The sequence below is a fragment of the Corvus kubaryi genome, unplaced genomic scaffold (assembly GCF_017639235.1).
Source record: "Corvus kubaryi isolate FWS band 111438036 unplaced genomic scaffold, C.kubaryi_AGA036_p1.0 74, whole genome shotgun sequence".
NCBI lineage: Eukaryota > Metazoa > Chordata > Aves > Passeriformes > Corvidae > Corvus > Corvus kubaryi.
Window position 1 is genome coordinate 209,608 of NW_024582061.1, and position 27,822 is coordinate 237,429.

Sequence of the window (27,822 nt, forward strand, 5' to 3'; positions counted from 1 at the left end):
ACTTATCAGGAGAAGAAACTGCATGTTGATGCCTCTTTTTCACATGTGCAGTTTCAAAAGGCCTTGCACATGGTTACTGCGCAGACTTGGGCAAACCTGACTTTTTGTCAGCAAGAATCACTTAATGGCTTGCTTGCACTGAAGAACAAATTCGATAGTCCACCTTTTGCATCTTCCAAAAGTCATTTCTTAACTTTTGTGTGTGGGCAGGGGTTTTTGGGTGGTAATGCTGCAATTTTAGTGTATTGTTTCAAATGCAGTGGATGTGTCAGTTTTAGTTTGGGTTGTAGGAGCATTCAGATATAGCCCAAAGTCACTGCTAAACAGTTGCATATACAGGAAGATAAGGTTGGGTTTTTCCTTTTCATTGAAACTGTCATGTATTTTCTTCCTACTTGTTAAGTGGCGTTCAGGAATTTGTGTGGTGGGTGGGTTTTTTATACTTGTTTTTTTCAGAGAGGATGTTTTAAATCAAACCTTTAGTCTTGTCTTCTCTTGGCATGCACCAGGATTTTTCCTCTGTCTTTTCTAATACAGATGACTATACCGTTTTTATTTCTTCTGCTGCACAGTAACCCTGCTAGTCAGCTCATTGGGACACTCTATGACACAGGCTGGCTTCACGTAAGGAGATGCTCCCTTAGCAGTGTGTCAGTGGCCAGGCTGCATTTTTAAGAAGTGAGACACAGAGCTGACTCAAAAGGGCTATGCTGTTTGGTCTTTCCACTGGAATTTCTTTTTTCCCTCACTAATCTAGCTGCTGTTGTCTTTTTGACCAAGCTTGTTGACTCTACAAGCTACAAAGAAAGACCCCCACCATAATCTTGTTGGTATTTGGGATCTGTTTCTTGGGCTCCTTTTTGCATGGCGAAGAATTATGGGAGGTGAATATGGGAAGGAGATGATCCCAGAGTTGAGCATTTCCTTGGATATACTCGTATTGCAGTCTGGCTTGCAGAAGACAATTTCCCATCTCATACAGTCAAAAGTGGTGATCAGCTTCCTTTAGCAACACCTCGTCTGCCTTTTCTCCAGACTGAATCACATGTAAAAACTACACTGAGTAAGGTAGACTCCTAAATGCTTCCCCTCCCAGCAGATGTTTTTCAGGAGCACCATGTAAGGTGTGCTCAAGTCACTGCCACAAGACGATGCTTTCCCAGAGCAGGAGGCAAAGGTATTTCTCAGAGTTATGAGATCCTTCTTCATCCTTCACTGGGTAACAGTCAGGCTTCAAAATAAGATTTTCAACATTCTGTTTCTGTGGGATTTCTATGGCCTCACCTCTGTGATTCCTTGTATGAGCAGTGGTAGCAAGCATCCACCATTTCCTATTGGGATGAGAATCCTGCAGGTCCACTTTCTATCTTTCCATGTGCTCTCCAGGCCAAAATGCCTATAGTAGCATGTTGGAACCCTGGGTTTAGAGAATTTAGGTTTCTGGGATATAATTATATATAGAAGTGTAACTATATGGAGGATTTTGGGTGTGGATTTGTTCTTCATCTTCTCTCCTTCTTCTTCACAAATCTGAGTGTTCTGGTATTGGGTCAAAAAACCCGCAGTGCAGATCATGAAAGGTTAGTTATTGGATTATAAGTAAAAGCATATTACTTGGTATTTCATAATTGGTTGATTTGGACTTTAAATGGCCTTGGACATTAGAACTCGGAGCCATTTTCCACCCTGACAACTAGAAAGCACACCCTATGCAGCTGTGCTAAAGGTAAGAAATAATAAACATCAGTAAGAAGAAAAGCCTGGCATCTCCTGCGTTGTAATCCAAGCTCTGAGTAAAAAACCTCAAAATTCAAAAACAGAGAAAATGAATGTCTGGTGCCTCTGTGTCAGGACTTAGAGTTTGGACTCCCTGAAGAAAACGAGAGAAAAGAAGAAAAAGCAGCTTTGAGCTGGAAAAGGAAAAGGAAGAAAAATATTCCCCAGGGAAAAAGAAAAAGGATCTCGGACTCTAGAGTGCTGGTGGAAGGAACCAGAACCGTACTTCTGAACAGTTAACAGAACAGAGGGAACTGAGGAAAACTTCTGATGTCACAGTCAGGTATGGACTTTATGCTTCAGGGTTAATCCTAGTCATAATGGGAAAAGTTATGTCAAAATCGCAGAGAGACGCTTTTAGTAAGTTAATAAGAAGCCTCCGTGGAAATGGTTCAGCTGCACAGCTTCTTCCCAGTTGCAGAGCTGTATATACAGTAATAGTAAGCAAAAATCAGATAGAGCAGCGCAGCAAGAGGCCTGCAGCTTTTCACACCGATGCGGCTTGCACGCAGCCTATGCAGCCTGCATGGGGGGGGGGGGGGGGGCCCCACCTCCTCCTCAGCCGGCGGGAGCTAAAACTCCGGAACAGAAGGCATTTGTAACAGATCGCAAGCTGCCTGAAATGCCAAACACAATTGCCAGCACAGCAGATACGGCAGAAGTGAAGCAGATAATGGAGGGGGTGCAGGGAAGCCCGGGTTCGTCCCTGGTCAATTCGGCGCAGGCCGACCTGGGGCTGAAGTAGTTAAAACAACGGGACCGCCCCAAACAAGCAAGAGAGAAGCAGAATGTGATACTTTGCCCATCGCTGCAGCACGTGGTCCCCCTTCAGCTGCCTGCTTTTACGCAAAATTCTGCAGAGTTAGTCCAGCCCTGGAGACTTGCTCCGAAACTTTTTAATACAGCTACAAAACTGCGCACGGGACATGTGCTTCATTTTGCCATACAGCAAAATGGCGGCGCCCGAGGTCACTTCCGTAAACAATGCCTACGTATTTTCGCCTGCGCCATCTTGTGATCAACAAGTTGCTCGTCCTCCACCTAAAGCGCCACCTGTGGTCACTTCTGTTATTGCACCTTCAAATATATATAATAGACAAATAACAGAGACAACAAGATTTCTGCTCAAGGGAAGAAAGCATGAATGCAGCTTTGAAGCCAGAGGGAAAAACATCTTTACAGGGCATAAATCTACATAATACAAACAACCTATAGAATGCAAATAGAGAATCAGCTGCATTTTCTCCTAATTTAGGAGTATTTTCAAGCAATAATCCAAGCAATTCTTCAGAAGATATGCCTAACTTTACCAACTGAGCAGACAAGCCCAAGAAGATACAAAAACATCAAGGAGATACAACAACATCAAGCCACAGAAGATACAACTTAGAACCTGCGTCAACAATCTACAGTATCTACAAGAGCTCTTGGGAGAAATTAATTGAATCAGGGCAATTTTGGAGATCACCAGTGATGAACTTGCCCCAGTTTTGGACTTACTAAGAGGAGACTGTGACATCATGTCTCCCAGAACTCTTACTCCTGAGGCTCAAAAGGCTCTTGACAGAGTGGCAAACATATCACCAAATAGCCATTTTTTCGAAAATATAAAAATATCCGTCTGCCAGTGGATACATTTTCCAATGTGATTTTTGCCTCTTTGCACACAGGAGAAACAGCGAAACATGCACTTCAGCATTTTCTGCAAGCATTTGCATCATTAGGTGTGCCTCAAGAAATAAAAACAGACAATGGTCCAGCTTACATAGCAAAAGAGCCACATAAGTTCTTAATGAATTGGGGTGTGCGTCACTCCTTCAATATTTCTCATTCTTCTACAGGGCAAGTAATCATTGAAAGAACACACCACACTTCAAAATCCCTTTTGGATAAACAACAAAGCAGGGAGGCAGAGCTTGAATAAAGCACTATACAATTTAAATTTTTTAAACAGCTCTTTTTCAGAACCAAATTCGCTAATAATCAGACATTTTTCCAACAGCACACATGCAAAATTAAAAGAAAAATCCTTTAGTTCTAATTACAAATCCAGAGACAGGACAAATTGAAGATCCATTTCCTCTAATAACCTGGGGCAACGGGTTTGCACGTGTTTCTACAGGTACAAGACCCAGGTGGCGTCCTGTGAAGAACGTGAAGCCATACCACATGCAGAAAAAAGTTGACAACCCCACAAGTAAAGAAGAAAGTACACAGACGTGAACTATGCAGAGATTATAACTCATACCTGCAATCTCTTGTTTTCATTGCTAAAACTGTGAACTTTAGGTTTTGTCACTTTAAAGAGTATGAAAAAAGAGACTATCATAAAGCTCTTTTGGCAAATAATCCTCACATTCTTATTTTAAAGAAGGCACGAAGTACCTTTGTGCCTCATCATTAGGTGATGTTCAAACAAGATTGAGAAAATATAAAAGAATATTTGTAGAAATCATTTAAAAAATTAAAATTTAAGAAAAGAATCTTTTGCCAAAGGATAGCTTTAAAGAAACATGACGTTTAATCAGATGTTAAGTTTGTTTTTTGCTTTGTTTGTTTTGTCTGCTTTTAGTGGTGTAGCTTTGCCAGTTAGTCAACCTAAAACCAATGTTTGGGTAACATTAGCCAATGCCTCAGGCTTGGATACCATTTGTTTGACTTATTCAAGTCCAAAAAAGCCATTTTCTATCTGCTTAGTTGATTTGCTGGTAGACAGCCAATACCAAAAAATGTCTCTTCCGATCTTTCACAATTCCTCATGAATCCTACAGAGGAATGGGGTGTCTGGACTAAATTTCTCCCTAAGACACCCTATGAACCTCAAGAATTGGAAATCCTTGGCTCAATAAAAATGGATTTCTGCATAATATTTTATTCTCCTGAGTCAAAACAAAGTAAAACAAAATCACAGATGTCACTCCAAATCATGCATTGTATGAAAATGCAACATCTTGGTACAATTTCACCCCAGTCTTATAATCTGAAGGTTGTGAGTTCGATTCTCACACATTCTCCTTTTTTTTTGAATGCGTTGCATGAATCTTTCTGACCACTTAGAGTCAGTCTTTGCTAATATCAAAGAACTGCAAATAGGTCTTTCAAAATTAAGAAAAGAAAATGAGTCCAGTTAAGTTTAATGATCTGTTTGGTAACTAGCAAATTAGTAAATGGATCAAAGATCTCATAAAAATGGAAGGTCTAATTATCTCTTCATCTTTCTCATTTTCCTCCTTGTGCCATATTTGTTCTCCTTTCTGCAAAGGGCCCTGCAGAGGACCACCAACGCTGCATTTCTGGTTGAAAAACAATTAGAAGGTCTCACCAAACTCATAGTTGAAAGAGCATCATGGTTGGATGATCTGTTTGATTGGTTAAGCCTTGCTCCATTATGGAGAGAGCTTTTGAAATTGGGCATGTATGTTTTGATTGTCATTATAGTCATCATGGTACTTGTAACCTTGTCTACTTCAGTGTATCCGACAATGGTTTAACAAAGCAGTTAAGCAGTGTTCATGGTTCAAACAGGAGGGGGAGATGTTGGAACCCTGGGTTTAGAGAATTTAGGTTTCTGGGATATAATTATATATAGAAGTGTAACAATATGGAGGATTTTGGGTGTGGATTTGTTCTTCATCTTTTCTCCTTCTTCTTCACAAATCTGAGTGTTCTGGTATTGGGTCAAAAAACCCGCAGTGCAGATCATGAAAGGTTAGTTATTGGATTATAAGTAAAAGCATATTACTTGGTATTTCATAATTGGTTGATTTGGACTTTAAATGGCCTTGGACATTAGAATTCAGAGCCATTTTCCACCCTGACAACTAGAACGCACACCGTGTGCAGCTGTACTAAAGGTAAGAAATAATAAACATCAGTAAAGAAGAAAAGCCTTTACAATGTCTCCTGCATTGTAATCCAAACTCTGAGTAGAAAAACTCAAAATTCAAAACCAAGAAAATTAATAGTAGCAGATCTAATACATCCACATTCCAGCCTCCAGAAGCTAACCCTCAGAAAATCAACATATTTAAGATATTGATTTATTACTGACAGTGGCAGTGCTAATGCCTTTTAGGTGGTGGGTCCCTTCCTAGCTGGAGGGCTGCTGTGGAAGTAATGTGCTCCCTGGTCTTGGGTGGTTTTCTTCTGGGACATGTTTTCTGCTCCAGAGCAATGTGATGCTGGTCTTGGTGCCAATGTGCTCAGCACCACAGAGAAATCAGACTCAGAAAAATATTGGTGAGGGTTGTACAGTTCTCTGAAAAGCTATTGCACCTAAAGAATTGATTGATTCCAACAACCCAGTCCTGAGTGTCTCTAATCAAAAAAACATGGATCTTCTATGCATCTCTTTAAGATTACTCATCAATAGATGTCATTGCTTCTCTGCAAGCTCTGTGGTATTGCAGCTCCTTTTAGGTGCTTCCTGGTCTAGCAGTGGATTAGTTTGTACAGTATCACTGTGTTACTATCCAAACCAGCCACTGGATTGCACCATTGCTCCAAATATTCCATCTGGAAGCAATGCAGCACCTAAGAGCAGAGGAGCCAGCTCTGTATGTAAAATACCTTTTGTGTTCTTGCTTTCCAAAGTCCCTCTGATGAACTGCAGCAACATGCTGAGCCTGCCACAAGAAAATCAGTCCGTGATCAAGCTTGTGTCTTCATTTGTGGGCTGATGGGGACAAGAAACACAACCACCTTAGCACCCTTTGATTTCCTCGGGCCCTGGTTCCTGTGGCATTAGTTGCTCTTTTGAAAGACCCTGGTGAGAGGAAGAAACAGCAGAGGGGCAGTACTGAAAGGCAGAGTCCTGGCTGCCCAACATACCTATCACAGCAGGGCCGTCTCCTGAGATGTTGAGAGTGGGGATGTGGAATGAACTGGAGCAAATAGTTCTTGCAATAGTTGTCATGCTCCCACCCCACACATCACCTCTCTAACCCCAGGTGTGCCTGGAGTTGCTGATGCCTTCTGTGTCCCCCAGCCCAGGAGCCAGCAGCTGAGGCACAGGCACGGCTGTAGACTGCTGAAGCTCAGTAACTGAGAGATCCATTTCTACTGAGAGATCAGATGACCCTCCTGAAGATTTGGACAAGGTTTTCCACACGTAGCCCCTCTGCCTCAGGCCATGTGCAAGGCATGGACCTCTACAATCAGTGTTTAGATCCACCAGTGGGTCTCCTCTGGGGTCTTTGGGGGAACTTCCCCAAACCTGACCTGCCACAGCTTGTGCTTGTATTGGAGGTCTCTGCTTATTCAGTCTGATTCTTCTTTGTGTTGCCTTGGTGCTATTTGGTTGTCATACATCTCCAGTGGCCCTGACACTCTGTTGTGACTTTTGATTATGCCTGGCAGGTATAGTTCCTATCTAACCCATCACCTTAGAGACACAGTTCAGGTATTTCTGGCATACAGAGGTGGCCAGGAAAGGCCCTGCAGGCTCCTTCACAGGGCCCAAGCAGAGAAAAGAGGCATGTTAGTGAAACATGGAGGGGCTGGCATGGGGCCAAGAGCTGGGGCCAGGGTGTTTCCAGTAAGGCAGTCTCTTGCTCTTTCTCATGTGTGAGATTTTAATGCAAAATACTTTTAATAAGATGACAGGCACCTCCTTACTGAGAGGAAGCCTCGCCTGGTCTCTCCAGGTTCAGATGGTATGCTCGTCCTCTAAGTGGTGAAGGAAAATTTTAAGTTTGTCCTTCAGCCATGAGGTGGTTGAGTTCTCCATTCCAGCAGCATCTTGACTCGAAACGCACAGTTCTATATCTGCTAATTGTTTGTGTGAGACCAGTGGTTTTGTGCTTTCTGTCTGGTACAGCATTTCAGCCAATGGCTTAGTCCTCCTCTTCCTTTTTTGTGCCTGTGCCAGCAATGTGACTTCTGTGCTTCTGGATGCTGGAGCTGGGATTTTTGCATCTTCCCATCTCACCTCTGCTCTGTTTATACCCCAGAGCTCAGCACAGAATATTACCTATTTTTATCTGGTGATACTGCTCCTGTCATGGGTATTAGGTTGATTGCTGATGTCTAAAAGCTATGGTATTAACTTTGTGGACCTTTTTGACAATTAAATGACCATCAAAGATTCTTGTTACACTGAGCAAAACCTTAATGATGAGGAAAACCTTAGCATTGTAGGAAAAATTTCTTCACAGAAAAGGTAGTCAAGCACTGGAATAGGCTGCCCAGGGAAGTGGTTAGGTCACCATCCCTGGAAGTATTTAAGGGATGTGCAGAAGTGGCACTTGGGGACATGGTTTTAGTGGTGGACTTGGCAGTGCTGGGTCAATGGTTGGATGATCTTAAAGGTCTTTTCCAACCGTAACAACACTGTGATTGATGAGCCACCTTGTTGGCTTTTCTGAGAGATAAGAAGGATACAAGGTTACTTGTGCAGGATCAGTACAGCTGTGGGAGTGGGAAAAGAAGTGGCGCTGAAAACATGAGAAGAGTTTTGCTTTGCTTCATGTAGTGCAATGGTCCAGCACAGCCAAGGGACACCATTCCCAGTGCATGCAGAGGGAAGTGACTGGCATTACATCTGGTTATTTATCTCATGTAGAGCTGGTCTTAAGTCATGGCAGACTTCAAAACAAGTTCAGACTAAGGGGCTTAACTCATGTGTAGCAAGACGTATTCATTGCTTTATCACTGTGCCCTGTGACTTTTGCTAAATTAAAAAAATTTCACTGAAGTGGAAGTAAGTGGATTACTTGTACATAGAGAGAGACTCCAAGGGTCTGTACAGTATCCTCCAGCAATGTTATTTTAAGAAATAATGGTAGAATGTGTATTTATTTCACAGAAAACCAGATATATTGTGCAAACATGAAAGTAAAGCTTTGCAGTCATTGTTGAATTGTAGTTTAAGGTGCCCTTGGGAAATGCTGAGTTCAAAAACAATCTGTATCTTAAAAATACACCCTCAACATAGTCAAGAAGTAACCTAGCTTTGCAAGTTGCCACATATCTGTGATTGTTTGAGATTATCTAATATAACTGTGTTTTCAGAGTTTTGGATGATTCAAATAGACTTGCAGGAAGGTTTAACAGTTCGTTGTTGATAGAAATTCCATGCTGCTATTCCTGGCTATGATACCAAGCAAAGCCTACAATATTTGTCTCATGAACGACTGAATTTAATATCTATCTTAGAGCATGAGATAATGGGGTTTGTGGTTTTATCTATATGGCATTGTTGTGGTAATATATTAAAGTGCATAGTAGCTGTTTTCTTTTGCTCACCTAGCTTAAAAAACAAAGCTACAGTTAACTTGCTGATGTTGTTGGATGAAGATATTTTATATGCTGTGGAGGTGAACATTGTACTCTTTTTTAAAAAAGTCTTTAGGCATGAGGAGAAGGTAGATATAGGTAAAGGCGAGGGCAGGTGTAGGTCCCTGCTCCCATTTTACGGTATCTAGAGGTAACCTGGGACAGCATTCTTGCAGCCCAGGCACACTATAATATTAACCATGTCCTTTGCTTTCTATTACTCCTCTCAAGCATCCTGCAAAAATGATTCAGAAGTTGAAGGATTTGTCCAAGGCTATAAAAAGAACTTACCTAAATCTGCGACTGACCAGGTCATTACATAGTCCAGTCCTCCAGGCGCAGGTGTGAAGCAGAGACCTGGGAGACACAAGTGAGAAGTGAAAACCAGAGGACACTTTTAAGGAGCTCTCATCAGTGGAGAGAGCCTAATTCCTAGAAAAAAAGATCCTGATCCTCTAATCTTTTAGAAGCCCTGTTTTCTAGCTATGGTGGAGGCTCACATCAAGGCAGCACAAGGAGCTGCATCAGACAGTGCCAGAAGATGCTTTTCCAGCTCCACATGTTTGCATTGCCCAGGTACCTTGGTGGACAGAGCCTCCATTTAGTGTTGCTTGCAGAGTTCCTGCTCTCAGTGCCAAATGAAATGGTCCAAAGCTGAAGTGGCCCATTCACTGTAGAGGAAGAATTTTTTTGGTTCTGTTCTGGCCTGTGCCACATGGGGACAACTAGAGAGAACTTTGTCTTTCTTGGGGTATATTTCTCTTTTTTGTTGTCTTCCTTTTCATTACATTCATTACTATATTTTATTTTATTTCAATTACTAAACTATTCTTAATTCAATCCACATGCTTTACATTTTTTCAAATTCTCCTCCCAGTCTCACCAGGAAAGGGGGGAAGTGAGAGACAAGATGTATGGTTCTTTGTTGCTATCTAGGGTTAAACCACAGCACTTTTATCAGTTTCCAGCCCTCTGTGACATCCGTAGGGCTGGATGGAAACTGCCACAGCCACAGGGTGCGAAGTGTGAACTAACATAAATTCATTCCACTGGTCATGTTTGTTTTAAAAGTAATTATAAATCAATTGGACAAGGTAGAGCAGGGGTTGTTGGTCTCTTCACAGCATAAGCTATGCATCACATGCACTGCTGAACTTGATAGAAATGGGATCAATGCTTGACCCAGACTGTACTTTTGCAGTTAAATGATCTGGTCCTATGAAAATCTGGCATTAGGCTGCATGAAATCACATGGTCCCACAAAAGCCACTTAGCTTTCTACATTCATTGGGAATTTGCAAGAGGGTATTTCTAGAAAGCACTTGAAAAAAATGCTTCTTATTACAAACACTTGCTGTATGCTGGGTTAATTAACAGTGGAATTTCTTTAACCTTGGGAACTAGAGAAAACGGCTTATAACAGACATGGGTAGGGTGTTTAATACACAACTATACAAGGAAGGCATAGCAGGGACATCAAATTGCACTCCCTTTGGTAGGCTTTATGTGGTCAGACATCACAAATGCAAAAGGGGGCAAAAGAGCAAGTAAGGCATCCCAAAAGCCTTGGAGAAGAGCACACTGTGGACTCAAACCTACGCATGTAAGATCAGACTTTATGTTGAGATTTTCAAAGAGACTGAAAAAGAGAACAGAGTGGCAGTATTGCTTTTTTTTTTCATCTGGAGGGGAGCAAGTAACTCTCAGGTGGGATTTTGCTAAGGTTTCTAATCTGCAGGGGTTTGGACTCATCTCTACTTGCATTAATAATGAGGAGACGTGGGTGTAGCCAGCAGAATGTTTTATTTTTATTTTACATACATAAAGACTGTTTTGAGGCAGGATCTGGTCAGTGTCTGATGGTTGAATATGTGGAGGAACAAGATATGAAACTTGATTTCTCATTTCTTTTGTCTTCAGATCCTTCTGAAATGTCATGTGCTTTAAAAGAAGCTTTGGATCTGCCTCCCTCTCTAGGAATCTGACTAGAAAAATGTGGGAACACAGAATGGGTCAGGTTGGAAGGGACAACAGTTGCTCATCTGGTCCAACTTCCTGACCAAGCAGGGTCATCCCAGAGCACATGGCCATGAAATTGTGTCTGCATGGTTCTGGAATACCCCAATGAGGGAGACTCCACACTCCCTGGGCAATATTTCCCATCACTTGGTTTCTGTAGTATGTGGCATATCTGGCAGGGGCTAGTAGTGCCCCAAAAGGCTTTGTAAAAACAAAGCTGGCTGTTCATTAGGAGAAGCATGTGCTCCTGTGTGCATTTTGTTCAAGGCAGGAACACCAGCTGCCAACAGATGTAGATTCAGGGAAGAGTGTCTCTAACATTTCCCCAAAGCATCCTCCTCTCATCCTAGACACACTGAGTGAAAGCTTCCTCTGGACTAAAAAATACTCTTCTTCAGTACCATCCAGCTTACTATTTCATAGGTGGAGTGTGGGCCGCTGTGGCTTTTGTTGAGGCAGACATAAAAGCACACACTTATTGTAATCCAAAGTCGTAGAAGTTTTTATTTTCTCTACTGCTATTCTTATACCTCTTCTCAATAGCTGTAGCCTATTGAGATTGGCTGCTTAGCAAACAATGACAAGGCTGTCTAACAAACAATGACCATTCAAGCAGTAAAATAATTAGCTATACAAGCAAAAGTATAGTTGTTACATATTATCTGCAAGTTCTTCCTTGAACACTGTTAATGTCCCATAACAAGAACATCCTCTCCTTGTGTCCAGAACATCTCTCATTGATTATCTTCTTGGCCTTCTCTGTGGGTTTCACTGAAGCTGCAAAATTTCACTGTAATATTCTCACGGGTAAATTCTGACTCGTTTCAGGTCTGATTCTGTGAGACTGTCAGTCCAGCTGTCAGTCTTATCAGGCCCCTGTAAAGCTACTGCCAAAAATGTGACCAAAGATTGTCTGCAGAGAACCCTTAGTATTTGCCACTGTTTTTCTTTCCACAGATGCTGGGGGTCTCTTGGATTCAACACAGGAAATCCTTTCACTAAAATGCACTTGCTAAGTGGCACCAAGGTGTGGGAATGTGCACAGGAACCCAGAGACAGTGAAGTTGGAGAACTCAGTAGTTTGCTGTCTAACATGCCACTGGGACTAGCTGCAAGAAGTGATACAAAAATGAATGCTACAGGCTGCAAACATTCTTCCACATGGTTTGAAATTGTTTCTTTAAAGAAAAAAGTTCCATCTTATACCATGAATTTGAGAGCCAATAAGAAAAGGCATCAGTACCTTTTTAACTAGTAACAGCAAATGAACCCACATGGCCTGAGCATGTTCCTAACCCTATGAGGAGAGATAAGATAGAATTCGGTTGTGGGCTGTGGGATGTGCCTGCAAAGGCACATGGCAGCACAAAGGAGCACATGGTGGCACACAGAGGCTTGTCTCCACCGGACCCTGGGGGAAGGCGGTGTCACACGGCAGACCCCTACAGAGAGGAGCCTGCTGGCAGCTGACAGACGGGTGAACCATGTGTGATCACCCCATGGAAAGACATTTAGAAAGCGCGTTGCTGATGTGGCAACATGGGATAGGTCATGTAGTGAGAATTACCATGTAAGGAAATACTGTGCCTTGGAAAAGTGTATAAAACCAACTCATTTCTTTGAATAAACGATTCAGATTCCCTGCTGGTCTGAGTCCATGACTCAGTTGTTGCAAATGGCACCCTGCATCAGGTACTTGATAGGCAACTAGTAGGCACTGGTAACGAAGCTTGGCTGAACTTTACAGGGGGACTGAAAGGAAGCCCAAGAACTGAAAGGAAGCTCAGGAGCTGAAAGGAACTTTGTGGCGCTAATTGACCTGTCTGCAGGACGGTAGCAGCCAAGAACCATGCTCGGCTGAACTTTATAGAGGGGCTGGAAAGAAGCCTGGGGCTGGAAAAAAGCCCGGGAGCTGAAAAGAAGCTCGGGAGCTGAAATGAAGCTCATGGCGCCAATTGACCTTTCTGCAGGATGGAAGGTAGCAGCTGAGAACCGTGCTCGGCTGAACTTTACAGAGGGGCTGGAAAGAAGCCTGGGGGCTGAAAAGAAGCCCAGGAGCTGAAACAAAGCTTGTGAGTTGAAACGAAGCTCATGGCACCAATTTACCTTTCCACAGGATGGAGGGTAGCAGCCAAGAGCCATGGGGAATGGTGTATCCCACGAACAGAATGTTGCAGACACGTTGGAGCGGATTTTAAAGAAATATGGCAGGAAAGTTGAGTCTACAGATTTGAACAGACTCTTGTTCTGGGCAAGACTGTGGTTCAACTTTAGATAGTCCTGATACTTTTGATCCTCAGACATGGGACACTTTAGGGGATGTGTTGTGGGACTGAGTTACACAAGGTGACACAGCACTGACAGAGCTTTTGTGTCCATGGAGGACAGTGTGCAAGGCCCTCATGGCGCATATGGCACCCAGAGACCAGACAAAGAAAGATGCTTGTGCCACCATGGCAGCTGTGCCGACCCCTCCTGCGCCGCCAGCGAACGACCGTAAGTCTGTTGGGACTGTGGAAGGAGAACCAGAAGATGGCCCCTCGTCCCCCAAACCGTTTGACCCTGTAGGGCAACCGGACGGTATCGTAGAAGAGCTTGCACCACCCCGCACCATGCGGCATCAGCTGGATGGTGTCTCGGTGAGTGGCTGGAGGTGGGGGGGCCCTTCCTGGTAGTGTGTTCCCTGTCCATTTGCCCTCTGCGAGAGTGCAGCGGTGGCAGCAGACACAGCGGGGGGGTTGTGTGTGGCCACGGGGGTGCAGCGCTGGTGAGCACAGGGCGGCGAGCACATGACTGAGCTGCCCTGCGCCAGCGAGCACGTGGCAGAGCTGGGAAGCGGCAGTGAACACCAGACACAGTGGATCTGGTGGGGTGAGTGCAGCTCTCTGCACGTGGGAAGTGAGGAGATGGGCCAGCGGACCTCTGAGAGCCGCCCAACCCACACGGCCACCTGACCTGTGCCGCTACAGCCAGCACTCCCATCTCCTGCGGACCCTCAGAAACTGATACTGTGCTGGAGAAAAGGACTGAGTGGACCCATGGCCCCTTCCTCGGGGGTGGGGGCCTGCAGCATTTGCACCAGCTTATGTGAGGGTGGCTGCGGGCTGGGCATGTCATTCCTGCAGCTGGTCCGTGGAACTTTCCTGTTTTCCTTGCTCAGAAAGTTGCTGCAGTCCTGAACTCTCACTGTTAAAACTAGGTTTTTTACCATATCACCTTGTGACCCCCTGCATTGTTTTGATTGCGTTTTGTGATAGATAATAATTTGTAAGCTATCTTTTCAAGATGAAATGACACATTAACTCTTTTATATATTGCATATTTTCAGTTATGGTGTGGAGGCAGAAACATTCCCTTGTACTTTTCTTTCCCAAGGTTGTCTGTTTAATCACTGTCTCCATTCATGGGAATGAGATGTGTGTTGTTACCAGTTATTGGGTGTTTTAATCTGCTCTCCTGTTCAAGGGGAAGATAAACTCTTTTGAAGTCATATTCCTAACTGATGTTGATAAAGTTTTTAGGCAATTTTGTAGGTATTTTAGGGAAACCCTCTCAGTCAAGGCTTGAGGCTCTGGCCAAGCCCTCGCCCTGGCTGACTGGGGATTATACCATCAGACCCAAGTGTTTCTGCCCTAAAGGCATAATCAAGTCACTTTGACTTGTTGATCTTATAAAAGCTGGAGCCTCTTTCAAGGTAAACTTGGAAGTCTTGGCCAGGGAAGACTCTCCAAGTCTTCACTATGAAATGGGACCTCCCAGCAATTGCAGACTCTGGGTGATGGTAAAGGTTTTAGACAACTTTACGTTGTTTCTCAAAGTTCTAGCTGTTTAATCACTGTCTTCATTCATAAGACTAGTTACTGGGTGTTTTAATCTATTCCCCTGTTCATAGGAAAGATACTGCTTTTGTGAGGAATGGAGTTTATTTGGTTCAGGCAGTGGGCCAAACATGTTAATGTTAGAAGTGTTTTGTTTCATGATTCTTGTTTGTATAAAACAAAATAGAGGGAACTGTGGGGAGAGATAAGATAGAATTCGGTTGCAGGCTGTGGATGTGCCTGCATAGGCACATGGCAGTACAAAGGAGCACATGGTGGCACAGAGAAGCTTGTCTCCACCGGACCCTGGGGGAAGGAGGTGTCACACGGCAGACCCCTACAGAGAGGAGCCTGCCGGGAGCTGACGGACGAGTGAACAGCGCGTGATCACCCCATGGAAGGACATTTAGAAAGTGTGTTGCTGATGTGGCAACATGGGATAGGTCATGTAGTGAGAATTACTGTGTAAGGAAATACTGTGCCTTGGAAAAGTGTATAAAACCAACTCATTTCTTTGAATAAACGATTCAGATTCCCTGCTGGTCTGGGTCCGTATCTCAATCGTTACATAACCCAGCTCAACAAAGTCACTGGATTAATTCTACTTTCTTTTTCCTTTATACCTCCCCCCCTTCTCCTTCCTTGCCCCCCAATTTCAAGGTAAGTCATATTTCAAGGTGTAAAAGTTTTGGGAGAGGGAAAGGAGTAGGTACATTTTAGTTGTGTGGTTAGTTGTATGCAAGCAAACAAGAGGTAAAAGCATGGTGAACAGCACAGCAAAAGCATAAATGAAGATCAAGGCCATATAGGCCATGGTACGTAGGTACTGCTTATTTGAGGTATGAATCTAGTCTTTTACTCACTGGTTGCACCCTACTTATACTTTAGTTTTGGCTTTTTTATTTTTAAAGCAAGCCCATGATGGTGCAGGAGCTTGTACCATATCTCAAAAGCATGGAAGTTGGATGCTTATTCCCCACAGATGGTTTGGACACTCAGTGGAAGAAAAGGAGCAGTTTAGAGCCCTGGCCTAACTTAGGTGGTGGATCCTGCATCTCATCTCTAACTGTACAGGGAATCTCACAAGCCCACCACAATCTTGTGTTGTGCCTATTGCCCTTGCTTCATTGCAAAAATTTTGTTTTGCAAGAATGACCTTGCAATAGCTTAAACTTTTGGCCACATCCCTGTCCTGTGAAAGTGCAGCTATTGACAGAGCAGGATGCTGACTGAGAGGAAAGGGAGAAGATTGCCAGTGCCCTACACTTAGGGCCCAGTTATATCTTGTGTAAGACCTTGTTGAAAATGCACAACAGTAGTGACAGGGACAGACAAGGGATGAACTTAACTGTAAACTTTGCATTAAGTCCTTCTTACATGGCATAAAAAGCAAAACTGTTAAGATAACATGAAGTAAACGAAGAGACGTAAAATTAAAAGAATAGTAGCTGTATACAGTCTCAATTTTGCTATATATGAGAAATGAAGTAAATAAGCAAAATAATTTAATTGGAGAGAACAGCTGGCCACAACAGTCAGATGGACTTAGTTCCTTCTTGACTGAAAGAGAAAGAAGGAAGATCAAGCATTGGGAAAGGGCTGCCCAGGGAAGTGGTGGACTCATTGACCCTTGAGGTGTTGAGGAAACAACTGGACATGGCCCTCAGTGCTCTGGTCTAGTTGACAAGGTGGTGTTTGGTCAAATGTTGGTTTCAATAACCTTGGAGGTCTTTTCCCACCTTAATGATTCCATGATTCTAAGTGAATGGGATGTCTTCAGTAATTCGAATGCAGCCTTTCACATCTAAAGGATGTGAGAGACAGAGGCTTCAGACTGCCTTCTGTGTGCCCTCATACATGAATCAGTCAGTATTACATGTTTAGTATCCCCAAGTCTGCAGTTACCCTTCACTCCCTTTTTAAGTTTTTGGGTGTTGGTGTTTCTCCCACCCCCCTTACTATTAAAATTATTAGAGTTTCACCAGAAGCCCAGGTGCTAGAAACACCACCTGATGCTCAGAACAGAGAGCATTTGGCATTTTCTCCATTCAAATGTGGTGTCTAGATTGGCTAGAATAAACTTTCTAACACAATTTGAAGCATTAGAAAGCAGGTATTCTTTATCTATACAGGACACACAGAGAATATCTCCTTATTCTGTGTGTGTGGTGAGACTTTACAAGAAGGTATTTATCCACCATAATCACACATACTCATTAAAATGTGCTTCTTATCCAACACATAAACATCACTTTTCTAGAACTAAATTGAGTGCATCTGCCTCCTACTGGAAGTTCTTTTATGGTCTTGGAGAGTCATAAAATGGCTCTCAGGTGGTCATATTCACTGAATGCTTCAATATTAAAGGTGGCCTTTTCTTTAAACTTTTTCTTTGGGTATGTGCTGTTGCTTCTGTGTTGCAAGACCTGCAAAAAACCCATGACTTGCAAAAAACCACCATAGTCCTTTTTATCAGTTTCTCCACTGGTTCCAGCCATGTTTATCATCCTGTATTCATACCTTTACATCCTTTTATCTTTTATTGCCATTTAGTCTTTAAGTTCTATTCAGCAACTTCAAGAGAACTGAAATTTTCTGTTCTCTCTGTTATTTATCAAGTGCTGTGCCTCATGCTTTATGTGATGAGCAATGCAAAGCATCCATGCACACCATGCTTACTAGAGAGAGAGCTTCCCGTTGTTCCTGGGCTCTGGCTGCACAGATGCTCACTGCCACAGCTCTGTGCTGACTCCCTGATTTCAGCTGCAGAGCAATGCCACGGTGTTTCTAACTTGGATGATGGTGCCTTGTGCCTAGCACACTGACCTCCCTGGTGCTTGTCCCCGGCAATTTGCCTGTGCAAAATAAAGGTAAGTCTGTAGAGATAAAACAGCACTGTCCAGAAGGGACAGTGTTGTAGACAGACTGCATAGAGGGGGAGAGATCAATGCTTGATTCCTTTTTAGATTCTCTTCTGTGATGTGCTACACAGCTCTTCCTCCAGCCCTTTAAATCTTTGGCTGCAAAGTACTGTGTGTTGGGATTATCATTCTGTAAATCCATTTCTTCTGTACGGGCATTTTTGAATTGGTAGAAGACATGGTAAAAATGTCTCAGTGCCTTTTGACAAAGACTGGGAAGGAGAAATTATTTTCTGTCAGTATTACAGTGTATGTCAAGTAAGAACCACAAAGAACTTGCTGACAACTCATCACTTGGAGGATTTGTGTTGGGTTTTTTCTTGGTGTGTGTTGGGGAGGATGAAAGCTGGAGCTGGCAGCTGTAGGGCTGGCTCTGGATACCCACTCCCTGAAATGCTGTAACTTCGCCTATGCAATAAACAGCTTTCAAGAGAGCTGCCTGAAGTCCAGACATCCTCTGTGAAACTTTCTCCTATAAATTGGCGCTCAGCGTTTTAGAGGGGCAAAAAGGGATTTTTCCGCATATAGGAGACTTCTCGGTGAACGTGTAGTCAGTCGGTCACTGAAACAAAGTAACCTGAGTAGCTGCAAACGAGACGCTTGAAACAAAAGCATGTGCAGCTGCTAAGAGGAGACGCCTGAAACAAAGGCATGTGGAGGCCGGATAGACACTGCGACAGGTCAGCGCCTGGACCGGACCTCAACGAGAGACACCTGCTGCGACCGGTCGGCAAAGGTAAGCACCGAGTAATCCAGTCATGGGTCAGCATGCGTCTGCCCAACAGAAGGATGTCTATCAGCACCTAAAACCGCTAATTAAGTCCAGTCCAACTAAATTGGCCAAAAAGAACTGAAAGATCTCATAGCATGGACTGTGGCCCATGTCCCAACCGCTGATTCTACAGCAGTCTACACCAGAGACTTTTGGGACTCAGTGGGAATCAAATTATTTAATGCCATATCACACCGGGACAAGAGAACCACAAAATTTACCCCGGCTTGTGCAGCGTTAGTGGAAATACTCGCTGCGCACCCCCCACCGCCGCGCAGCTCCACCCCGCCCCCTCACCCGCCGCCTCCTCGCCTGCCACCACCGAGATCGGCTGTGCCGGAGTCACGGAGCCAGTCCCCCGCGGTCCCGCCGCCTCCTCGCCCGCCACCACGGAGATCGGCTGTGCCATCGCCGCCCCCACCAGGCACCATCCTCACGCCGCAGCCGCCCCCGCCGGGGTCCGCCGGAACAGCGCAGCCGTATCCCTCCGCCGCCCAGCAACATCCCTCCGCGCAGCGCAGCCTCGCCTCACAAGCCGCAAACGGGGGGGAACGGAGGGAAATGATGCAGCTCCAGTGGCAGGGGAGACGGAGAGCCACTCTGCCGGAGCTGATCCTTTAAATCTAACAAAAGGAAACCCTGAAATGCAGCCAGATTTGTTTGCAATGAGCCCCAGAGTCTCGCCAGCGAGCGGCGGGGATCTTGCAACCCAGAAAGAGAAAACGAGTTCTGAGAGTTTGTCAGCGCTACTTTCTGAATAAAAAAATCCTCCAAAGTCCTCAGATTATTCTCAATTAACAGATCGGCATGAAATAAGATGCCAAATCTGTAAAGATGAAAGTCTTAATCTATTAGCTAAGCCTGTGATAGCTAGCCAACAGCCTGATAGTCCTAAAACGTGGGGTCCCATTAAAGAGCTAAGAAGGGCTGTAAGAAATAGTGGTATTTGCTCACCGTATTTTAAACAACTGCTAAAAAGTACCCTAAAAGGAACACATCAAACTTTAAAACGCATTTTAAATCAACAGAAAGGGGGAGAAGCCCAGGCTACACCTCAGAGAAGGTTGAATAAAGCCTTGTATGTTTATAATTTCTTGAACAGCTCTGCAGAAGAGCCTGACACTCCCCCCCCCCCTTTACAGATATTTCTTGAATAACAAAAAAGCAAAATTGAAAGAACAGCCCCCAGTTTTAATTAATTTAGAATCCAGAAAAATAGACCATATGATCTTATAACATGGGGAAAGGGATTTGCATGTCTCTCCACAGGTGAAGGAATCAAGTGGATTGCAGCAAAGAACGTGAAGCCGTACCACGCATCAAAGCCCATTGACGGTTCCACTTCAGCCAGTGACCCCGCGAGTGGAAGCCGAGAAGCAGGCACCCAAATGTGAACTAGGCAGAACCACTGAGAGAAGATCGTCTGCCAGAAACGGCCCAAGAAAAGAATGGAGTTTTATTATTATTTGTGCAGATGTGTGTTGCTTTTAACCTTTTGTTTTTGTTTTTGCAGTGAAGCTTTACTTGTAAATCAACCAAAGACAAATGTTTGGGTTGCTTTTAGCCAAGTCCACAGGCTCCAACACCATCTGTTTATTCAACAAAAGCCCTAACAAACCCTTCTCAACCTGTTGAGTGCCTTTCCCAGAAGGTTTTGGTAATGTTATTTTTGATAAATATTAGCCATATGATAATCATCACATTTCTCCAACTCCCAGCCTGAGACACATAACTTATATTGATAATATTAAAGTTCATAAATTTGACCTTCAAAAATTAGAAATTTTAGGCACAGTAAAGAGTAAATGCCACTTCTTCTATGATCAGTGACTTGCTGACAGATGAAGAGGCTGTCAAACATGCCACTTTACAAAAAAGAGCTGCCCTTGACTGTCTTTTACTAGTACATGGGCATGGCTGTGAAGATTTTGAAGGATTGCGTTGTATGAACTTATCTGATCATTCTGCTTCTATTCATAAGCAGTTGCAAAACTTAAGAGATTTAGCTAACCAAATTACAACAGATGAACCATCCTGTCTAGACAGTTTGTTTGACGGTTGGAGCTTTGCACCTTGGCTGAAGGAACTTTATAAAATAAGCTTAATTATTTTAGTAGTGATAATTGTGGTTATAGTAGTAGTACACTGTGTACTTCAATGTGTGCAGAAAATAATGAATAAGACAATTTCTAATGTTTTAATAGTTCAACAGAAAGGGGGATATGCTGGGGAGGATGAAAGTTTGGTAAGAAAGTTTCACAGGCATGTAGGCTTGGCAGAAAGATCTCTGAATGTAGAAACTGAGGATGAGGTAGAAATGAAAGCAAGTTTTGATATAGAATAAAAGATGTTTTGCTGAAACAGTGATCGATGAGTAACTGAGAAGGCAAAGGTTGGAGATGAGCTGGAAGGAGATTTTTAGGAGTAGGACAAAGGTATGTAACTACAAACAAAGACATGTTTTTCGCCAAGTAAATAAGTCTCAAGAAGAGCATAAGTAAATAGAAAACATGTCTTTACCAAAAAGAGAGATATGGCAGGCAAACAAGAAATGTTGATGTAGCAAGAAGAAGAAAGGTCTGAGAATTTTCCACTGTAAGCTTAAATTGTAACTTACTTTACTCTTGTGATTGGATAATAATGACTATAATATGGTGATGGTAGTAGCTATGATAGGCTATAGGCAAATGTAAAGGTATTGTGTATGGTGCTTATTGGTTGTTATGTATTAAGATACTCTGCAAAGAAAAGTATATAATGCTTTGTAACTTGAACAGAAAGCGGCTTCAGGTATGCCTACAGCTGGAGCTGGCAGCTGTAGGGCTGGCTCTGGATACCCACTCCCTGAAATGCTGTAACTTTGCCTATGCAATAAACAGCTTTCAAGAGAGCTGCCTGAAGTCCAGACATCCTTTGTGAAACTTTCTCCTATAGGTGTGAACTGGGAAGAATGAGCAAATAAAATTCCTATCCAGAGAAGAAGAGCAGAATAGCAATTACCCAAATTACAATTGGTCTAACATGGTATGAGGGTCCTCTATGTCCTTTGGCCTTTCAGCTTCCAACTGATGAGGCTCCAGTAGCTGTTGGTTGTCATTGTTCTGTACAAATTACAGCCTGCTAAAACTGGATTGATGCAAAACAGATTGTATTAAATCTGTTTTAATTACCCAGTTGAGTACTGTTTCCTTATGTAGCCTATTAGCCAAAGCTGTTGGATGCTACAGCTGACTTGACTTTTGGAGGTGAGGCAAGTGACTCTTGCTTATGGAAACAGTAAACTGGTTTACCATTGTGTCCAACTGTGTTCAGAATTTTGTTGGGCGATCTGTGCCCTTAGTAATCTCTCTGTGTCATGAAAGGAAATGGGTAAACCCTCTAATTTGAAAGAGAATTTGAAAGAGATGTGGTAAAATATTTGTGCTCAGCTTATGGGAAGCACAAAGATAAATACATATTTTGCAATATATTTCACTGCAGCATTGGGACCTGACTACAGACAGGAAAGCTAAAAATGCAACAGCAAAAAAATGGGAAGAATATTAAGATAGAAGGATTGGGGGTTACATGTTTATGAACGAGATAGTTATTATTAGTTTAATTTAAATGGTTTTTAACCACTTGAGAGAGTTTCCTATATGTTCTTGTCTTGCAACTAAATGATGCTTCCTTCCCACTCCTGCAAGTTTTTTTCTTCTCCAAAGCCATAGTGCCAGTGATCTTGCATTCAGGAAATACCAGCTGAGCCTTTTTTAGCCTCAGTGTATATAGCTGAATTCAGTGCTCTTAATTATTTTCCAGCTTTGTTTTACAAGGTTTACAGACATATAAATGTTACAGCATATTTAAATACTGAGATCAGTTCAATTGTCCTTATCTTTTTGTTTAATAAATACACAGTGTAAATTCTGCTTTGTCAGGTTGGGGTATGTGAATGCATGTGTGTGAGAGGAAATTCAATTATCAGCAGATAATTTTTTGCTCTTCTCAAAGCAAGTAGCTGTGATTACAGTTCATCCACGCACACTAAAAAACCCAGTACAAGCCCTTAATGTATGTCAGGCTCTGGATTTCCAGATTGCTGTTTTGACATCTAACATGGACAGAACTGTGTGGTGTTTTTAAATTTGTATCTTGGATTTTTCTGTGACATTCCCAGCTTTTTTGTGTGACATTGAGCTGTTAGCAGCTCACTTTACATTCATCGAGTGGATCTTGCACAGAAGCAGTTTTACTGAAGACAAAAAAAATATGTCTCAAAATGCTATAGTAAAATTTTGTGTATTGAAATCATCCCAGACCAAATATAATTTGATACATATGAATTGACAACAAGAATCTTCAATTAATGTACAGATTTTGATTCTGAAATAGATAGCAATGACTGGAAACAAACTGCAGTTTTGAGATATAAAATACTATTATAATTTTAGGATTCTAGATGGTGATTTTTAAATCTTGAAATGTAAGGTGCAGTACAAATGTTATTACTTCTTTATTTCTTATTGACACTGTAAGGTTTTATGGGGAATGTAGTTAGAAAATGGAGATCTGGTTGAATTCTAGGGCTTACCTAGAAGTTCAGGACCTTTTATTCCCATTCCTGGAAATGCATGCATTAGCTTCCTAATTCAGTTTTGGAGATTGCTTCCTCATGTATTACCTTAACAGCTGATTGACACTTGTTTTCACTGGCCCATTGTAGCATGAGTTGTGTATAGTCTATTTTATTTGATTACCCTGGAGGCCAAGATCTGCTTGACTTTTTACTTTCATCTGGCTTTGTTTGGTATACAGCAAAATTGGGCTCAGTGCAGTGAGATGCCAGTAAAAGCCATTCAATTTTGGCCATCCCCTGCCAGTGAAGGCTGTTTAATTTTGTGTGATGCTGAGGTTTTGTGTAACCCTGAGACCACCAGCTTCATGCTGAAAGAAACACGGGCAGTCTCAGTGATGTGACAGAAGCCATTTTCAGAGCTTGTCACACCGATATTGGGACAGGACTTCAGCAGCATTACAGCACTCCCGCTATTTTTGTGTTCTGCAGCTGCTTTGAAAGAAGAAGAGGGGTAAACCTGGCACAAGGGGTGGCAGCTCTCCCCATCTGGCAGTGGAGAAAGGGGATTCCCCTGCAGTGCTTAGTGGCAGTTTGGAGGCAACAGTCTGCTGATCACCACCATCATGCGGTAATGACAAAACAGTAGAGGGGAGAGTCAGGCAGTGCCTGCACTCAACAGAAATAGGGAAAGAATCACAGAATCAGAATCACAGATTGGTGTGTGTTGGAACAGACCTTAAAGATCATCTTGTCCCTTCCCCTGCCATGGGCAGAGACACCTTCCATTAGAGCAGGTTGCTCCAAGCGCCATCCAACCTGGCCTTGAACACTTCCAGGAGTGGGGTACCCACAGCTTCTTAGGGCAATCTGGGTCAAGGCCTCAAGACTCTCACAGGGAAGAAATTCTTCCTAATAGCTAATCTAAACTACTCTCTGTCAGTTTGAAGCCATTCCCCCTTGTCCTGTCACTCCAGTTCCTGATGCAGAGTCCTTCTCCAGCTTCCTTCTAGGCCTTCAGATATGGGAAGGTGCTGTGGTGTCTCCACACAACCTTCTCTTCTCCAGACAAAATCCAGCAGTCCACAGCTCTTGCTCAGTATTCTCTCTTTCTGTGGTGCCAGGCTGTTGCTCAAACCCTATCTCCTAGTCCCTTCAGACTTACTTCTCCAGAATTCCATGTTTTTTTCTCTGAGTTTCATATGCCACTTCACCTCCAGAGTAAAGCCATAAGAGAGAAAAAAACCCCATATAGTTGATACTTGCCATCACCTTGCCTCTTTAGCCTACTGGTTATTTAGGTTATAAATGTGTTCTGCCAAGTACTTTGCACTGCAAGGATCTGTCCCTGAGTGCTTGTTAGGCATTGCTATCCTACTGTTCATTGAAAACTTTATGCCAGCTGAGGATGTAGTTATTAGCACTAATTGGTGTAACTGGGCTCATTTCACTTGACGCGATCAACAGTCTCCAATGTTTAAGAATCACTTTATTTGTAACAACACTTTATGCAACATCTTTGTACAGCCTCTCACATCTGCCTGAGGCATTTGCAATGTCATCAAAAAGCCACCTCTAACTTTGGTCACCCTAATGATGCACTATGAGTTCCAGCAAAGAAATTTGGTTTTCTTAAACAGATTTCAGAATAATGCTACCTTTCATGGTACTCATTATTTTTAAAAATTACTTTGCAACAACAAATATTCCTAGAACAGCAATATGTGAATAGAGATTAATGTTTTACATAGTGGGACAAGTCATTTCAAGTCTGCCCCTGTCTTGCCAAAAAATATCAAAGTTAAATGAAATTGATAATATGGAAATGACAGCACTCTCTTCACTTGCTAAATGCTCTTTCCTAGCCTCGAAGGCCCTCTCCCACAAGCTATGGAGTCCTCAGCAAGTCACATTTCATCTTAAACATGGAAAAAGAGATTCAGAGACATAGAGGCTGGTCCTTTTAGAACATTAATGAGAGACTAAGTGTTAGCATAAATGAAGGGGACAAACCCAGTATTTCACAAGGACTTAGGAAGAATAGATACGCTTCAGGTTTTAATAATTACAGACCCTATTCTGTTCATAGTTACTTAAATTACTTGAATGATGGTTGAATTCAATACAGGAGGCTCTGTCTAAATATAATTGATGATGAGTTAAATAGGCTTTAGGTCTGTTCTTCAACTTTCAGTGCTGTTCTCAAGGTGACGGACAGTAATTTACAGGGGTAGCAGCAATTCCTCAAAAGCTGGAAGCACCATTGATTTTGACCTAAGTTTTCAAGTAGGGAATTGCCAATCACTTCCCTGAAGGTTTCAGCTGCTGTGGGTGAAGCACACGTAGCACTGGCTCTTCACTTTGAGATGGCAAGATAGCCAATGTATCAATGCTGTCCTTTTGATAAAGCTCCCAGGCAGGAGCTGCTGTAGCACTACTTCTAGAAGTGGGGATTTTCAGACATCTCAGATATAATGATTTTCCCAAGTAGAGGACTTAATGTTGAGGTAAACAGAATTGCCCAATCAAAATTTATAAAGAAATAACATTTATTATGTGACCGAAATATCGGTCTCAAAAGCCACGATCGAGAAAAGCAGCACCGAGCCCGGGGTTGGAGCTGGGTGAACACATATAGATCTGATCTCTATAGCATCAGACCTCCCAAGTTCACGACTGCTGCTTTGGCTGGTCCCTTCTTATACAGTTTTTGGGCAGAGTCTGAATTAATTCTATTCTTCTCGTAATTTTAGCACATTCATGAAGTTTTCCTGTCCCAGAGTTGGGCTGCACAAAGCCTTTCCTGGGTCCAATGAATTGTCCATCCTGGGTGATGAGTGGGCCATTTCTGGTGATGGAAGGGCCATCTCTGATGATGGATGGGCCATCTCTGGTTCCTGGAACAGTTATTTTTAGTTCCCGGAATGTCCGATTCCTTATCAGATGAGATGCAGATATCAGAATGTGGTGATCAAGTCGTCATGGTGCAAATGTCCCGGTGATAAGATCCAACCCCACCTAGGTGGAATCCTCACTTATTGTGAGACAACATCTTTTAGTGTTGTGAAATTTTTCTCTCAGCCAGGCTGGTGGAGGGATTTTGAAACTCTGTCTCTACATGGTCTGATTACATTCCAGTTTTATACATAATAGCACGAATTACATACTTTATTTATAACAATGTGCATTTATTATTTACCAGCAATACCCAATTGGCAGCAGACACAACAGATACCAAGAGATGGTCTTGGCAAGGATGGATCAAATGTAAAGTCACACAAAGAAAAATATCAAAGCCTACAAAGCAAATCTTGAATGAAAAGCTAATTGAAATTCACCACTGATTAGCTGTATAGGCTTCGGGATTCTAGTGCCAAGTGGAAGGTTTATTTGCACAAGTCTGGAGATTTGATTTTTGTTTTGGCCTTTATTCCTGGGTGCTGAGAAATTAATATAATTTTATCTAGTTTCTAAAGACACTGTATAAGGTGTTCTAAAACTACCCATAATTGCAGTAAGCAGATTTGCAAAATCCTTTCTCTTCTGTGCAAAGATGTTTATCATATGTATTATTCAACTACTCTGTAGTATACTAACTACAAAGCTATTTGTTGTTATCTGCTATCACTGGCAATTCCAGCTATCTTTATTGGAAACTCCAGGTATCTTTATTGCTGGAATCAAATTTAGAAAAAAAAAATTGCTATCATACAGAAACATGCAGGCATACATACGGGATAAGGAATATTAATGACACAGAGATGAGCCTTCCTTTAAGCCAAAAAGATTTGTATAAGTTATTTGATAATAATTGTATTGAATTGGAGATTTTTGGTAGGATGAGCTAGAAAATAGTACTTCACCTGCACTCTCTGGAAGACCCTCTAGTAAGGTAACCTAACTCATTGCTGCCCCTGCTATGCTGCATTATTTCTGCATATTTCTTGGATTGCGCCTTCTTGGGCTCCTGGTTCCCTTCTCTTCTGCATTTGTGAAGATCCCAGCAGAGAAAAGCTGAAGGCTTGAGTTCCTCCAATGCATGTAAATAAAAGGCTATAGCCCAGTGTTGCTGCCTGCCCCTGAGGTGCAGCCTGGCCCGGGACTGGCCAGGCAAGTCCAGACTTGTTTCAACCATGTGCTCTGATTCCCCTTTGTTCTAAGCACCGGTAAAACTGAAAGTAACTCAGATTCCACTGAAACAGAGTCCAGTTGGCTGGTTATCCTGGGTCCACCCCTAGTTCTCTCCTTTCCCTTCCCCCGAGTAGAAGATGAGCTGAGCGGGCTCCGCCCCCTCTTGCCTTGGCTCTCCTGTTAACAACTGCTCTTGTCTCTTTCTTGGAACAGGAGGAATAAAACAAACAGGATTGAAGCACAAGCTTGAGCTGTATTTCTACCTCTTTGCTTCTGCTATTGACATTGGCTTTACAGCTATCACTTGCTGCATTTTGGAGCCACTGAGTCACTGGATGGCCCGTGCCATCTCTCTAGGCAGCTCGGGGCTTTCTAAGGCGCATTAACGCTCAATGACTGAGCAAGCTGTAAGCAATCATCATTTGGCGCCCAATGTGCTATCTCTGAAGCTCAGTTCTACAGAGATTTTTAGGGTGTCCCGGTGAACCACGCGTCAGCTGGTATAAACCCTGTGCATGCAGTGCCAGCGCCCTGTAGCCTGCTGTTGCTTTTTGT

At 42.8% G+C, this 27,822-nt stretch overlaps 1 protein-coding gene and 2 long non-coding RNA genes across 7 annotated transcripts in view; 2 read left to right on the forward strand and 1 right to left on the reverse strand.

Moving 5' to 3' along the window:
* The window catches only part of LOC121675319, a 50,898-nt gene extending 31,730 nt beyond the window's left edge, over positions 1-19,168 (reverse strand). For all 3 annotated transcript variants that reach the window (XR_006020050.1, XM_042050662.1, XM_042050661.1), the window contains exons 1-2: positions 18,879-19,168; positions 9,343-9,408 (exon numbers count right to left, since the gene is read on the reverse strand). Coding sequence is in view for 2 of the 3 variants with exons in the window: in XM_042050662.1 (XP_041906596.1) it covers positions 9,343-9,408; positions 18,879-18,990 (178 nt within the window). In the remaining variant the exon portion in view is untranslated. The remainder of the gene's footprint in view (positions 1-9,342; positions 9,409-18,878) is intronic.
* LOC121675321 lies at positions 1,413-15,427 on the forward strand. 3 transcript variants are annotated; one of them, XR_006020053.1, is made up of 2 exons: positions 1,413-2,059; positions 12,028-15,427. It is a non-coding gene; the product is annotated as an uncharacterized LOC121675321 (long non-coding RNA). The 3 variants fall into 3 exon arrangements; XR_006020052.1 differs by lacking the exon at positions 12,028-15,427 and adding an exon at positions 3,032-7,863; XR_006020051.1 differs by lacking the exon at positions 12,028-15,427 and adding an exon at positions 3,899-7,863.
* On the forward strand, positions 18,213-20,602 carry LOC121675322. The gene is made up of 2 exons (XR_006020054.1): positions 18,213-18,545; positions 19,851-20,602. It is a non-coding gene; the product is annotated as an uncharacterized LOC121675322 (long non-coding RNA).
* Positions 20,603-27,822: the final 7,220 nt, after the last annotated feature.